Genomic DNA, 15,191 nt, shown 5'->3' on the forward strand with positions numbered 1-15,191 from the left:
ACGGAGGTTGAATTGCGCATCGAGACACTTAGCAGCCGTCCGGGAAGTTAGCTTCTCATGCCCACACACAGGCATGGGGATCCCTAGATCCCGAGACAGCTCCAACATTTTCCCTAATATGAGAGGCTCGAGCAGGTCCTGTGGCGTCTCAGGATAAGCTGCCATGGCCAGCTCCAGCACCGCACCCCTGAACGCCACGGGCGACTCCTCTGGTGCTCGTTGTCGTTGAGCGAATCGCCGATGCGCATCATCTGGTGGCTCATAAGCATCGGCCATTTCTTGAAAAACACCACATAAAGTTGCCTTCTTATCGGTCGTTATGGAACGGAAGAATCGGACAGATTCGTCGTCCAGGAGAGTCGGCAACACCTCCAAAGCCTCCGCATCGGTCCATCTTGCTGTGCGTACCGCCGCCGAGAAGCGGCAGGCGAACGCGCTCCAGTCCCCACCGACGGAAAATTCTTTAACCGTTGTAAGGTGGCGACTCCGACTCCTCTTCCCGCCGTCTTCCAATGGTGGTGGTTGTGATGGCAAATTCAAAATGGCGTCGGCCCGCGGCGTGGCCAAGTTGGCGGTTTGGCGCCACGGAGCGCGCAAAATGGCGGCCTCTTGCCGCGTGGGCAATGGCGGCGGCAGGACAGGCAACGTGGCGGCCCGCGGAGCACCACTTGCATCATCCATCGTCCCTGGCGCGACGAGATGGCATAGATGCGCCAGGACGTCCTTAAGTGCCTCCAGTTGTACCGCCATCGCTTGCCATCGTTGATCCGCGTCTGATGATGTCGACGGACCCGCCACCGCGCCAACATCCTCCACTCCCGTTCCCGTGGTCGCCTCAGCCGGGCTCTCCTCCACCACCCCAACAGGATCCGTGGTTGGAGGGAGTTCGTCGTCGTCGGACGAAGAAGCCGATGCAGGCGCCGGATTAACTTTCTTCCTCACTTGTTTCGACATGCCGTTGCACTTCCGACACCAGTGTAATAAACGACTGGACCACGATGTCTGGCTCAGTGTCCTTTATTCGGTTCGTGCTGTACACCCACACGGCTGTCTTTACTCTGTAGCTTCTCCACGGTGCTGACTCCAATGTCGGCCCGATCCACAACAGCAGCTCCGCTGCTGTTTCTCTCACACAGCCCCCCTTGGCTGTACTCGCTGCAACTCCTCTCCCTCCGCTGCTCTGACAGCCTCTTGCTGTCTCTCTCTCTCTCCGCAGCTCCTCCTGGCAGCCACACCGCTGCCTCTAACACGCAGCCCTTCTGGCTGTCTCCTCTGCAGCTGCACACCACTCCGCAGCTTCCTCTTATCTTCGGGGTTGGCTCCCGATGGCCGTCGGCGCCCCCCCCTCTCCACACTCGCCCGCGTGGCCTCACTCTTTTCCGCTCACACCCCGACTGCCTTCCCCTTCCGGTTTACCCGCTTAAGGACCCGAACCTTCCCCCCACGTCACATGACTCCACCCCCCCGTGACGTCACATCCGGAAGGTCGCTTACGCCCGCATTACATTTATAACCATTTGCCCTCTCATTGTTTTCCTTAACAGCCCGTGTGATGAATTGGGGATAATCTTGAATATATGAATAAAGATAGACGTGTAAGTCATGTGTGACTGTGTATATATTCATTCCTCTGTGCCTCGATTCTGATTAAGATGGTGTGGACATTTTTTTCTGTCTGCAGCTGATGCTTCTTCTGATGCTTCTTCTGATGCTTCCTCTGCAGAATTGGTCTGATGGAGCAAAGGCACTCAGCGCGGCTCGGTAGACAAAGACAACAATGGGACCAGTATGCAAACAGCATGGATTGTACTGGAAATTTTACTCAGGACCAGACATCTCCAATGGGAGAGAAACCCTTGAAGTGCACTGTGTGTGGGAAGGCATTTTCAGATTCATCTGCTCTTAAAAAACACCAGAGAACACACAGAGGAGAGAAACCCTTCAGGTGCACTGTGTGTGGGAAGGCATTTTCAAGATCATTTTATCTTAAAATACACCAAAGAACACACACAGGAGAGAAACCCTTCAAGTGCACTGTGTGTGAGAAGCCATTTTCAAGTTCATTTTATCTTAAAATACACCAGAGAACACACACAGGAGAGAAACCCTTCAAGTGCACTGTGTGCGAGATGGCATTTTCACAGTCATCTAATCTCACAATCCACCAGAGAACGCACAAAGGAGAGAACCCCTTCAAGTGCAGTGTGTGTGTGAAGGCATTTTCAAGTTCATATTATCTTAAAATACACCTGAGAACACACACAGGAGAGAAACCCTTCAAGTGCAGTGTGTGTGGGAAGGCATTTTCAAGTTCATTTTATCTTAAAAAACACCAGAGAACACACACAGGAGAGAACCCCTTCAAGTGCAGTGTGTGTGAGAAGGCATTTTCAAGTTCATCTGCTCTTAAAAAACACCAGAGAACACACACAGGAGAGAAACCCTTCAAGTGCACTGTGTGTGAGAAGGCATTTACATGGTCATCAGGTTTTCAGATCCACCAGAGAACACACACAGGAGATAAACCCTTCAAGTGCACTCTGTGCGGGAAGGCGTTTGCACAGTCACCACAGCTTGATAGACACCAGAGAACACACAGGCATCAGAAGACCCCCAAGGAGTGTAGTCTGAAATCGACTTGTAAAAGTCAGAGTGCTGCAATGAGCCCATCCCTCCTGAAAAAAGAACCTGAAGTAAATTCCAGCTTGAACACTATGAAATATATCCAGGTGAAATGTGAAGAGGCGACCGTGAAGAGCCAAGAAGTGACAGTGAAGAGCGAAGAAGTGAAGGTAAAATGTGAAGATGAACATTCAACTCCAAAATCGGACCTTCACATCAATGGAGGCAATGTGAAGCAGGAGGAGAATTCTGACTGTGAGGCAGAACGAGGCAACTCCCAGCAGTTTGTGGAAGTGGAGGTGTGGGTGGACTTCTTAGACAATACAAAGTCAAATTGAGAACCTGTAGATGTGTAAGCTTGAGACAATGAAGCTGCAATAGATTCACATTTGTCACAGGTCTTTAATGAAAAGAACGTGAAGTTGAACACCCCATTCCTAGGTTCAACCTGCAGAGTAAGAGCGGTCAGTATTTGTGGACCTGTGAGTGGGGTAGATCTCTAACTAGGAGCGAGAGCCAATAAGCTCCCAAGCATTCACTATGTTATAATAATAATAATAATATTAGCATTTATATGGTGCTTGCTTAATCGCCTCATCAACTCGGAGTTTAGTATCATCTCATCACAAACACTCGAAGAGCTCGCCTATTGGCGTTCTCTGGATTAATACCGTTTGATACTAGGCTCGAAAGAAAGCTCTCTCTGGTGTGGACCAATCAGTTTCAAGACAATGCATATGTTGTGTCCTATGGCTAACCACACGGCGATCCGAGAGGAGAGACTACTGCGAGTTACAGAAGACTACAAGCGACAGAGAGTACTGCGACGGGCAGACTCTGGGGCATGGCCTCGAGATCAACAATGGGTGTTGTGTCTCGCAGAGAAGAGGGGGCGAGGTGATGCTCGGTGCTGAGTTCGGCATGGACCGACAGAGTATCGCTGAGAGTTTTATTCTACATTTATCCTGATGTTTTGAGTCGCTTGCAAAGTCAAGGATTGCGATAAGTTGTATTGTACTAAGCTTTCACAGTTGTTCAAGAAGTGTGCGAATACAACTTACAAGTTTTGAGAGTGAGTTCCAGCTCCCACGAGCAGCTGCGACCGGCAGGCTCCTGGGACCCTGCCCCCGTGACTGGCACATCGTCAACGAGCTGCACCAGCAGAAGCCACGAGTCTACGAAATCATTGCAAAGAGTTGACTCACTGCAAGCAGCAAGCTCTGGGGTTGGACTCTGCAATCAACCAAGGATGAAGAGGCTTGCCGAGTAGCAATGGGTTACCGAGTACGAGCTCAGCGCTGGCAGAAGAAGTATCACTCAAAGTTATTCTACACTGAGTGCCAGCTCCCACGAGCAGCTGCAGCCCGAGAGATAGAGTGACGAGCAACGAGGAGCAATCAACCGGGAGAAAGGGTGGAAGCCCAAGCATCGATCAAGCCAGCATCGCAGAGAACCAGCTGCACGTGCAGCCAGGCATCGCCAGAGAGCACGGGGCCGGAGAGAGCGCAGCAGCGCCACCGAGCAAGGGTGTCAGCTGCCAGCGGACGAGCGGCGAGCTCTGTCAAGCACTTTGAAAGACAAGCATCGTGCCGACTCAGCTCATTCAGCAGGGGAAAGAGCCTGACCAGCCTCCCGTGAGGAAGGGGAGAGCGCCAGCGAGAGCGCCGTGGGTTCGACCCACACACACCGACCAGCACCAGCTGTGAACCAAGACAAGAGTGAGGAACGGCGACCAGCAGACAAGCTGCGGGCGCTATCTGACGACGGAATCATCGCGCGCCGCCGACGGCGAGCGTCGTGCCGACTCTTCATCCAGCAGTGGGCAGCAGCTCCAGCTGCCGCCGAGAGAGAGCGAGGAAGCTGTGTGTATGACCCTCCCCCACACTCACATACTCACCACGTATCACCCAGCGTCTGCTTGATGCAATGAATTGATCAAGGAGACAAAACCACCAAACACACACCGCACATACCGCACATACCGGGACTAATAAGAAGAATGATAAGAGTGCGTCAACTATTAGCTGATAATGAATAACATTGCTGCCCATTGAGTCACATGGATACGGTCGTTGAGAGGTATTTTAGTCGTTCTTTTTGTTAATTTTAACTGTACCGATTAATTCATTGACGAAACTTAACGTTTAGAAACCTACGTTACGAATCCACACACTCACAGGGAGACTTGTGTTGAAATCTTTCTTTTGATCACAGAATCTTGCCCGCGAATTTATTGACGCCTTAGCCAATTGATAAGCATTTGCTGAAGCAGGCACACTGCCGCACACCATTGTTCCAAGACATTTAGTTAATTGTATAATCTACCAATGAATTCATTGAGGTCTACTTTTGCAATCGGGACATGTTTCTTTATTGCCGTTCATATGAATATCGTCACATTTATTTTAAGTATTTTTTCCTATCGCCGTATATTCTCGCGTTACTCTGAGAAATGAACCGATTCCTCTGTTACCCAGTTTAACAACGTAATCATTGAGGGTTAAATGTACGGATCAATGAGGAGCACATCTCCAGGAGTACTGTGTTGACAATTCCAAGTGTAATAAAGGACTCTTTCTCAATGTCGATCTCCGTTGTCCTTTATTTGGGTTCGTAGAATCTCGTTCACACGGCGTCCTCGCTCAGGCCCGCGTCTCTCCCGACCATCACTCCACAGCCACTCTGCTGCTCGTTCTGCAGCCTCACTGCTGCTCCGCCCTGCAGCCACACCACTGCTCCGTCTGCAGCTTCACTGCTGCTCCGCTCTGCAGCTAGCCTTCCACCGCTCGCTAGCCCTCTGCGTCCTGACACCGATGGCTGACGGTGCCGACGTCTCCCACCGCGTGGCGACCGCGCCACTCTCGCCGTACTGCCCAGCGTGGCCTCCTCCCGTTTCACTCCGTCTCAACTTCCCGTTCCCCTTCCGGTTCTCTCCCTAAATCCTCTCCCCCACGTGACCCTAACTCCTCCCTCTCCTCACGTGACCCAGACTCCGCCCCCCCTCAATCCTTGCTCGCATTACACAACCATAATAGTTCGCATATTAGAGTGTTATGTTCTTGTTTATGAATTAAAGTTGCTGAGCAAAGAAGGGTCTGAGTGGTTCCTTCCTAAGTTCATGCATAATGATCGTAATTATAAGAACTGTTCCCTTCGGCGAGATCTGAATTCTGAGACCTGATAGAATTACACTAAAACATAATCAGCGAGAATCTTTGTGTTATCAAGATTAGTAACTTTTTTCACGGGGGGGGGGGGGGGGATGGTTTCATGATGATTCAAGCGCAATATATTTATTGTGCACTTTTTTTTTATTACATTGTAATATGAAATAATTATACAACTCACCATAATGCAGAATCAGTGGGAGCCCTGAGCTTGTTTTCCCGTAACTAGATGGTCCCATCTGGGGGTGATATGAGACGGTGACACACGATACGTGTTGCCTATGTCCAGTCTACTCCATAAACTCGTTTTGGTTGCTGTCACTGCAGAAAACCCTGCTTCACAAAGATAGGATGTTGGAAATGGAAGCAGGCTTTTCAGTGCTTTTGTGGCAATCTCAGGATATTCCGCCTTGACTTTAATCCAGAACGTATAGAGATTTGAAGTTGTCTCAAACATACTTTTAAGGCCACCTTCATTTGCGATCTCAAGCAGTTGATCCTCTTCTAGCACAGTCAAAGTCGATTTACCTGGCTTATTCACAAATGGGTCGCGGGTCCATTCCTTCCCAGTTCGGGGGTCTTTTGTGGTTGGGAAGTAAAGCTCAAACTCTTTTAAAAGCTGAGATAGGTTTTAATGCACCAGCTGGGAGAAAGGCCCTGGCTCAGTCTCTTTCAAAATCTCTGCTAGTGTTTGAAACATGTCAAAAGTTCCAATGTTCACTCGTTGCCCCCATAATTCCAGTTTGGCTTTGAATGCAGCCACTTTATCTGCCGAATTGGACCGAGTTGTCGATCTCCCCTGAAATGACAGATTGAGTACGTTGAGCAGGCTGAATATGTCACACAAGTGAGCAAGTTTTGCGACCCATTCTGTGTCACTGAAATGTGCTGCCAGTGGTGACTGTTTTCCTTAAAGATATCTCTGGAGTGGCTCTCGCAACTCAAAAACTCTGGCCAGTGATCTACCTTTAGAAAGCCATCTCACTTCTGTGTTTTAGAGATGATGTGTGGTGAGCGTGCTGCGCTCCGAACCCGGCGACCCGAGTTTGATTCCCGCTCACGGCCACAACGATTATTTTACTGGTCCTGGGCTTCCCCTAGGTCGACTCAGCCTCAAACGAGTAACTGATGTGGTGTGTGAACATCGCCACTGGGGAGACAAAGGCGGCCGGGCGTGGTGAATCCAAGTCCCGGGCGAAGCCGGGTAGTCAAGCTAGTCTTCTATATATAAAAGGAAAATTTGTGAATGTGTTGTCTGTTCAAAATGTTTAGAGTACTTCCCGACATGCAACAAACTTGAAATTTTCCATGTGGTACTTTGCAAAATGTACACCATGCAAAAATTATAAAAAAAATAAACATTTGTATTTTGGGGGGGGGGGGGGGAATGACCATGAAGTGTGTGGCGAGAATCGATATCTGCTGAGCGTTTGTGGTATCGATCAAACGGAATAAGCCGATTCTAAATACATTTACAACCTTCGATTCCTTTGCGCTATCTAAAGAATCAAATGTTGACGGGCGAGCCGCAAGTTTATTTCCCACCGCGCGTTGGGTTTTATTTAAATTTATAAAAAAAATTATAAAAATTTGTATAAATTTTATGAATAAGATGAAAATAATTTTTTTTTTTCATTTGTATATGTTATGTTTTTAAGTTTTTTGACAAGTTTTTCAATAAATGTTTCCCCCGGGCAACGCCGGGTGCTTCCCGCTAGTACCTAATAAATGAAACTGAAACTATCAACTGGCGGTTAATTAACATAATTTATTCATAAATATCGCTAGTTCATTGCGACAAGTTCAACATCCACGCCTCATCACTACACATGAGACCGTCTCATTAACATAATTTATTCAGTTACACCGCCGCTCGTTGGGGTAGGGGATTGTGTGTTCAAGCCCGCTAGTGACGTCATGTCACCGCTTGCTGCCGCGTGACGTCACTTTATAGCGGGAAGCTGATGCACCGCGCGCATTCTTACAGATCCAAGGTGAGAAGTTAACATCGTGGTTGTTGTTCTTGTCGTGGTGGTTGTTGTTGTTTACCCAGGTAGAGCCTCTCTCCGTCTCTCTCTCGTAGGGATATCAATTGAGTAGCAGCGAGTATGGAATTGATGTCCAGGTTGGAACATTACAACGCGGGGCCTAGCCACGCGGGGCCTTGCCTCCTGCCCTCGCCTGATTGCATTTGCTTTAATCCTCTGCTTAAGTTTAATTCGTCTTCATCTGGCTCACTACTTCATGGGACCTCCTTTCCCAGTAGCAACATATAAGAAGAGGTTTTTTCCCCTTTTCTGGCAACTGAGACAGGTGTTAAGATATTCTTGGTTCTTTTCGGTAAAGTCACGTAGAAGGGAAATAATAAAGTAAAACAATTTCTTGCTGTGGATTTCACACCTGACGATGATTGCTCGTGTTGCAGTCGAAACGTCGTGATAATTTTTATATTTTTATTTTATTGTTTTTCTTCTACACGACTTTAGGTGTGAAAAACAGCAAGAAAATGTTTCTAAATTTTGGAAAATTGTCTTACCGTGTTTTTCACAGCTGACGATGATTGCTCGTGTTGCAGTCGAAACGTCGTGAGAATTTTTATTTTATTTTTTATTTAATTGTTTTTCTTCTCCGTGACTTTAGGTGTGAAAAACATCAAGAAATTTTTGGAAAATTTTCTTGCCGTGTTTTTCACACCTGACGATGATTGCTCGTGTAGCAGTCAACGTCGTGAGAATTTTTTTTATTTCATTGTTTTTCTTCGTGGCTAGGTGTGATAAACAGCAAGAATTTTTTGGAAATTTTTGGAAAATTTTCCTGCTGTGTTAATTCACACCTGATTGCTCGTGTTGCAGTCGAAACGTCGTGAGAATTTTTTTAGTTTTTTATTGTTTTTCTTCTACATGACTTTAGGTGTGAAAAACAGCAAGAAATTTTTGGAAAATTCTTGAAAATTTTCTTGCTGTTTTTCACACCTGATTGCTTGCCTCTAGCGGTGATATCAATATAGAATATATGTAAGGATGCCCCCCAATAGACTTCCCCTGGATCTCTACCAGACACGTCCCACTGGGTCGAAGACCCCAGGGCTGGCCCAGGACACGCTGGCGGGACTATGTCGCTCAGCTGGCCTGGGAATGCCTGGGAATTCCCCAGGATGAGCTAGAGTCTGTCGCCAGGGAAAGGGAGGCCTGGACTGCCCTTCTCAGCATGCTGCCACCGCGACCCTCACCAGGACAAGCATTTTAGAAACTAACGAATGAAGCTGTGATTCTTCTTGGCCACAGATATTACTATGTGGATTCAGAATATGAACTTATTTAAATTACCATCTCTGCTGGCTTATACCATGAAGGCTTGTCCTGCCTATGATTCATCCTCTATCCAACCAGACTTATTTTGTATTAGAAGCTTACAGATCCTGAAGATGTCAATATAGAATATAATCTTGAGTCTCTTTCGCAGGCGAGGCTGCATTTGTTTGGTCATGAATCCCGCATTCCCAGACACTGCATGCTCAAGCATCTTTTGTTTGTCCAGATATTAGGAGCTGAACAGGCATGGCATTGACCAGAGAAGAGATTGGAGGATGTAGAGGTGATCGGACCTGCCAATGACTGGTGCCGGCAGTGTCAAGATTGGCCTCTGTGAAGGAGGTCCGTGAGGTATGCTGCAGGGCAGTTAATAGATATTTTCTCTGCAACAACGATGAGGTCGGAAGAGCGACACCAACATTAATACGTGGTACGCTGGGTTCCTAAAACCCAGCAAGACAGTGGGGAGCACAGCTGGTTCATCTGCCAGTCATCCCTTGACACCTGGATCATTCCCATTACCTGCTGACAAGGAATCCACACTTACATGGCCTTAAATTGCACCTATAATGGCATTCGCACTGGGATAAGGTGACTTGCAATTCGTCATGAATGGTGGATTTTGTTTATATATGTTAATGATGCATGTGGAATGTATGTGTATTTAAGAGTTTATCTTTGTGGGGAGCTGTGGTGCAGTTATTTCACTGCATTATGAACTCAACAATTAGTTTGATTATCAGCGACATCAAACATGATTGATAAGTGAAAGCTCAACTGCTTGTGGGCCTCTGCTATGTTGATTGATCTTAAATTAATTAGATGATGAAGGGAGGAAGCGTCAATACTGAGCAGATGAAGGCGGCCAGGCATGGTTCTGGACACACCAACACTTTTTACCATGCCAGTGTGTGACTTGTGTCAAGTTTGTATTTGCAGTAAATTATATTAACTATTCAACATGGAGGTTAAATCAAAGCAATCGTTTATTTTAGTTTCCCTCTGGAATTTTTTGGAAGAATGGAAACAGGAAATTAACAGCACATGCTGCTGAAGTTAGATCTGTTCATCCAAGCATTCAAGCAAATCTGAGCCTGGCTTCACACCTCTAAAGTTGCGATTGAACATTTATTTTTGCATTTCTGCATAATACAAATAGCATTATTCCCAAAAGCCTTTACTATATAAGCTGAATTTTGCTTTTATAAATACTACTTTTGCAGCCAGGCAGCCGAAATTGTGTGCTTGGTGTTTTGGGTTAACATTTATTTTGAAGATACTAGGGCTTCCAGGCATATTTATAACCTTTTGCCCTCTCTTTGTGTGCCTTAACAGCCCGTGTGATGAATTGGGGATAATCTTGAAGATATGGATAAATATAGACGTGTAAATCATGTGTGACTGTGTATATATTCATTCCTCTTTACCTCGATACTCATGATGATGGTGTGGACAATTTTTTTCTGTCTGCAGCTAATGCTTCTTCTGATGCTTCCTCTGCAGAATTGGTCTGATGGAGCAAAGGCACTCAGCGCGGCTCGGTAGACAAAGACAACAATGGGACCAGTATGCAAACAGCATGGATTGTACTGGAAATTTTACACAGGACCAGAGATCTCCAACGGGAGAGAAACCCTTCAAGTGCACTGTCTGTGGGAAGGCATTTAAAGATTCATCTTATCTTAAAATACACCAGAGAACACACACAGGAGAGAACCCCTTCAAGTGCACTGTGTGTCAGAATGCATTTTCAAGTTCATTTTATCTTAAAAAACACCAGAGAACACACACAGGAGAGAACCCCTTCAAGTGCAATGTGTGTGAGAAGGCATTTTCAAGTTCATCTGATCTTAAAATACACCAGAGAACACACACAGGAGATAAACCCTTCAAGTGCAGTGTGTGTGAGATGGCATTTGCAAAGTCATCAAATCTTAAAACACACCAGAGAACACACACAGGAGATAAACCCTTCAAGTGCAGTGTGTGTGAGATTGCATTTTCACAGTCAAATAGTCTTAAAATCCACCAGAGAACGCACACAGGAGAGAAACCCTTCAAGTGCACTGTGTGTGGGAAGGCATTTTCAAGTTCATCAAATCTTAAAACGCACCAGAGAACACACACAGGAGAGAACCCCTTCATGTGCAGTGTGTGTGGGAAGGCATTGTCAAGTTCATATTATCTTAAAATACACCAGAGAACTCACACAGGTGAGAAACCCTTCAAGTGCAGTTTGTGTGAGATGGCATTTTTAAGTTCGTCTTATCTTAAAATACACCAAAGAACACACACAGGAGAGAAACCCTTCAGGTGCAGTGTGTGTGGGAAGGCCTTTTCAGATTCATCTGCTTTTCAAAAACACCAGAGCACACACACAGGAAAGAAACCCTTAAGGTGTAGTGTGTGTGGGAAGGCATTTTCATTTTCTTCTGTTCTTAAAAATCACCAGAGAACACACACAGGAGAGAAACCCTTCAAGTGCAGTGTGTGTGAGATGGCATTTTCACAGTCATCAAATCTTAAAAAGCACCAGAGAACACACACAGGAGAGAAACCCTTCAAGTGCACTCTGTGCGGGAAGGCGTTTGAACAGTCAACACAGCTTAATACACACCAGAGAACACACAGGCATCAGAAGACCCCCAAGGAGTGTAGTTTGAAATCGACTTGTGAAAGTCAAAGTGCTGCAATGAGCCCATCCCTCCTGAAAAAAGAACCAGGAGTAAATTCCAGCTTGGACACTATGAAATGTATCAAGGTGAAATTTGCAGAGGCGAAGGTGAAATGTGAAGAGGTGATAGTGAAGAGCGAAGAAGTGAAGGTAAAATGTGAAGATGAACATTCAACTCCAAAATCGGACCTTCACATCAATGGATGCAACGTGAAGCAGGAGGAGAATTCTGACTGTGAGGCAGAGCGAGGCAACTCCCAGCAGTTTGTGGAAGTGGAGGTGTGGGTGGACTTCTTAGACAATACAAAGTCAAATGGAGAACCTGTAGATGTGTAAGCTTGAGACAATGAAGCTCCAATAGATTCACATTTGTCCGGGGCCTTTAATGAAAATAACGTGAAGTTGAACACTCCATTCCTAGGTTCAACCTGCAGAGTAAGAGCGGTCCGTATTTGCGGACCTGTGGGTTGGGTAGAACTCTAACTAGGATCAAGAGCCAATAAGCTCCCAAGCATTCACTTTGTTATAATAATATAGCATTTATATGGGGCTTGCTTTATTGCCTCAGCAACTCGGAGTTTTGTATCATATCTCATCACAAACACTCGAAGAGCACACCTTTTGGCGTCCTCTGGATTAACACTGTTTGATACTAGGCTCGAAAGAAAGCTGTCTCTGGTGTGGACCAATCAGTTGCAAAGACAATGCATATGTTGTGTCCTATGACTAACCACACGGTGATCCGAGGGGAGAGAATTCACGTAAAGACAGAGACACGACCCATACATCGAGACTACTGCAAGTTACAGAAGACTACAAGCGACATAGAGTACTGCGACGGGCAGACTCCGGGGCATGGCCTCGAGATCAACAATTGGTATTGTGTCTCGCAGAGAAGAGGGGCGAGGTGATGCTTGGTGCTGAGTTCGGCATGGACTGACAGAGTATCGCTGAGAATTTTATTTTACATTTATCCTGATGTTTTGAGTCGCTTGCAAAGTCAAGGATTGCGATAAGTTGTATTGTACTAAGCTTTCACAGTTGTTCAAGAAGTGTGCGAATACAACTTACAAGTTTTGAGAGTGAGTTCCAGCTCCCACGAGCAGCTGCGATCGGCAGGCTCCGGGGACCCTGCCCCCGTGACTGGCACATCGTCAACGAGCTGCACCAGCAGAAGCCACGAGTCTACGAAATCATTGCAAAGAGTTGACTCACTGCAAGCAGCAAGCTCTGGGGTTGGACTCTGCAATCAACCAATGATGAAGAGGCTTGCCGAGTAGCAATGGGTTACCGAGTACGAGCTCAGCGCTGGCAGAAGAAGTATCGCTCAAAGTTATTTTACACTGAGTGCCAGCTCCCACGAGCAGCTGCAGCCCGAGAGATAGAGTGACGAGCAACGACGAGCAATCAACCGGGAGAAAGGGTGGAAGCCCAAGCATCGACCAAGCCAGCATCGCAGAGAACCAGCTGCACGCGCAACCAGGCATCGCCAGAGAGCACGGAGCCGGAGAGAGAGCGCAGCAGCGCCACCTTCAAAGACAAGCGTCGTGCCGACTCAGCTCATCCAGCAGGGGAAAGAGCCTGACCAGCCGCCCGTGAGAAAGAGGAGAGCGCCGTGGGTTCGACCCACACGCACCGACCAGCACCAGCTGTGAACCAAGACAAGAGTGAGGAACGGCGACCAGCAGACGAGCTGCGGGCGCTATCTGACGACGGAATCATCGCTCGCCGCCGACGGCGAGCCTCGTGCCGACTCTTCATCCAGCAGTGGGCAGCAGTTCCAGCTGCCGCCGAGCGAGAGAGAGCAAGGAAGCTGTGTGTATGACCCTCCCCCACACTCACATACTCACCACGTATCACCCAGCGTCTGCTTGATGCAATGAATTGATCAAGGAGACAAAACCACCAAACACACACATACCGCACATGCCGGGACTAATAATAAGAAGAAGAATGATAAGAGTGCGTCAACTATTAGCTGATAATGAAGAACATTGCTGCCCATTGAGTCACATGGATACGGTCGTTGAAAAGTATTTTAGTCGTTCTTTTTGTTAATTTTAACTGTACCGATGAATTCATTGATGAAACTTAACGTTTAGAACCCTATGTTACGAATCCACACACTCACAGGGAGACTATTGTGTTGAAATCTTTCTTTTCATCACAGAATCTTGCCCGCGAATTTATTGACGCCTTAGCCAATTGATAATTATTTACTGAAGCAGGCACACTGTCGCACACCATTGTTCCACGACGTTTAGTTAATTACATAATCTACCAATGAATTCATTGAGGTCTACTTTTGCATTCGGGACATGTTTATTTATTGCCGTTCGTATGAATATCGTCACATTTACTTTTAAGGACTTTTTTTTTATCGCCGTATATGCTCGCGTTACTCTGAGAAATGAACCGATTCCTCTGTTAACCAGTTTAACAACATAATCATTGAGGGTTAAATGTACGGATCAATGAGGAGCACATCTCCAGGAGTACTGTGTTGACAATTCCAAGTGTAATAAAGGACTCTTTCTCAATGTCGATCTCCGTTGTCCTTTATTTGGGTTCGTAGAATCTCGTTCACACGGCGTCCTCGCTCAGGCCCGCGTCTCTCCCGACCATCACTCCACAGCCACTCTGCTGCTCGTTCTGCAGCCTCACTGCTGCTCCGCCCTGCAGCCACACCGCTGCTCCGTCTGCAGCTTCACTGCTGCTCCGCTCTGCAGCTAGCCTTCCACCGCTCGCTAGCCCTCTGCGTCCTGACACCGATGGCTGACGGTGCCGACGTCTCCCACCGCGTGGCGACCGCGCCACTCTCCCCGTACTGCCCAGCGTGGCCTCCTCCCGTTTCACTCCGTCTCAACTCCCCGTTCCCCTTCCGGTTCTCTCCCTAAATCCTCTCCCCCACGTGACCCTAACTCCTCGCTCTCCTCACGTGACCCAGACTCCGCCCCCCCCTCAATCCTTGCTCGCATTACACAAGCATAAGAGTTCGCATATTAGAGTGTTATGTTTTTGTTTATGAATTAAAGTTTCTGAGCAAAGAAGGGTCTGAGTGGTTCCTTCTTAAGTTCATGCATAATGATCTTAATTATAAGAACTGTTCCCTTCGGCGAGATCTGAATTCTGAGACCTGATAGAATTACACTAAAACATAATCAGCGAGAATCTTTGTATTATCAAGATTAGTAACTTTTTTCACGGGGGGGGGGGGATGGTTTCATGATGATTCAATCGCAATATATTTATTGTGCACTTTTTTTTATTACATTGTAATATGAAATAATTATACAACTCACCATAATGCAGAATCAGTGGGAGCCCTGAGCTTGTTTTCCCGTAACTAGATGGTCCCATCTGGGGGTGATATGAGACGGTGACACCCGATACGTGTTGCCTATGTCCAGTCTACTC

General features: G+C 47.0%; 1 protein-coding gene across 1 annotated transcript; it reads left to right on the forward strand.

The window, feature by feature from the left end:
- Positions 1 to 991: 991 nt before the first annotated feature.
- Positions 992 to 14,314, forward strand: LOC144738440 (uncharacterized). The gene is made up of 2 exons (XM_078621483.1): positions 992 to 2,599; positions 10,715 to 14,314. The coding sequence occupies exons 1-2, from the start codon at positions 1,734 to 1,736 to the stop codon at positions 12,108 to 12,110; spliced, it is 2,262 nt and encodes a 753-aa protein (XP_078477609.1). The 5' UTR covers positions 992 to 1,733; the 3' UTR covers positions 12,111 to 14,314.
- Positions 14,315 to 15,191: the final 877 nt, after the last annotated feature.

The sequence above is a fragment of the Lampetra planeri genome, chromosome 82, assembly GCF_965212315.1.
Source record: "Lampetra planeri chromosome 82, kcLamPlan1.2.h2, whole genome shotgun sequence".
NCBI classification, from domain to species: domain Eukaryota; kingdom Metazoa; phylum Chordata; class Hyperoartia; order Petromyzontiformes; family Petromyzontidae; genus Lampetra; species Lampetra planeri.

Bases quoted from the DNA above. Each gene is read 5' to 3' on its own strand.
- LOC144738440 (XM_078621483.1), top strand. From the start codon at position 1,734: ATGGAGCAAAGGCACTCAGCGCGGCTCGGTAGACAAAGACAACAATGG. The intron at 2,600-10,714 runs GCATCAGAAGAC...ACAGGACCAGAG, and splicing joins AGACACCAGAGAACACACAG to ATCTCCAACGGGAGAGAAAC.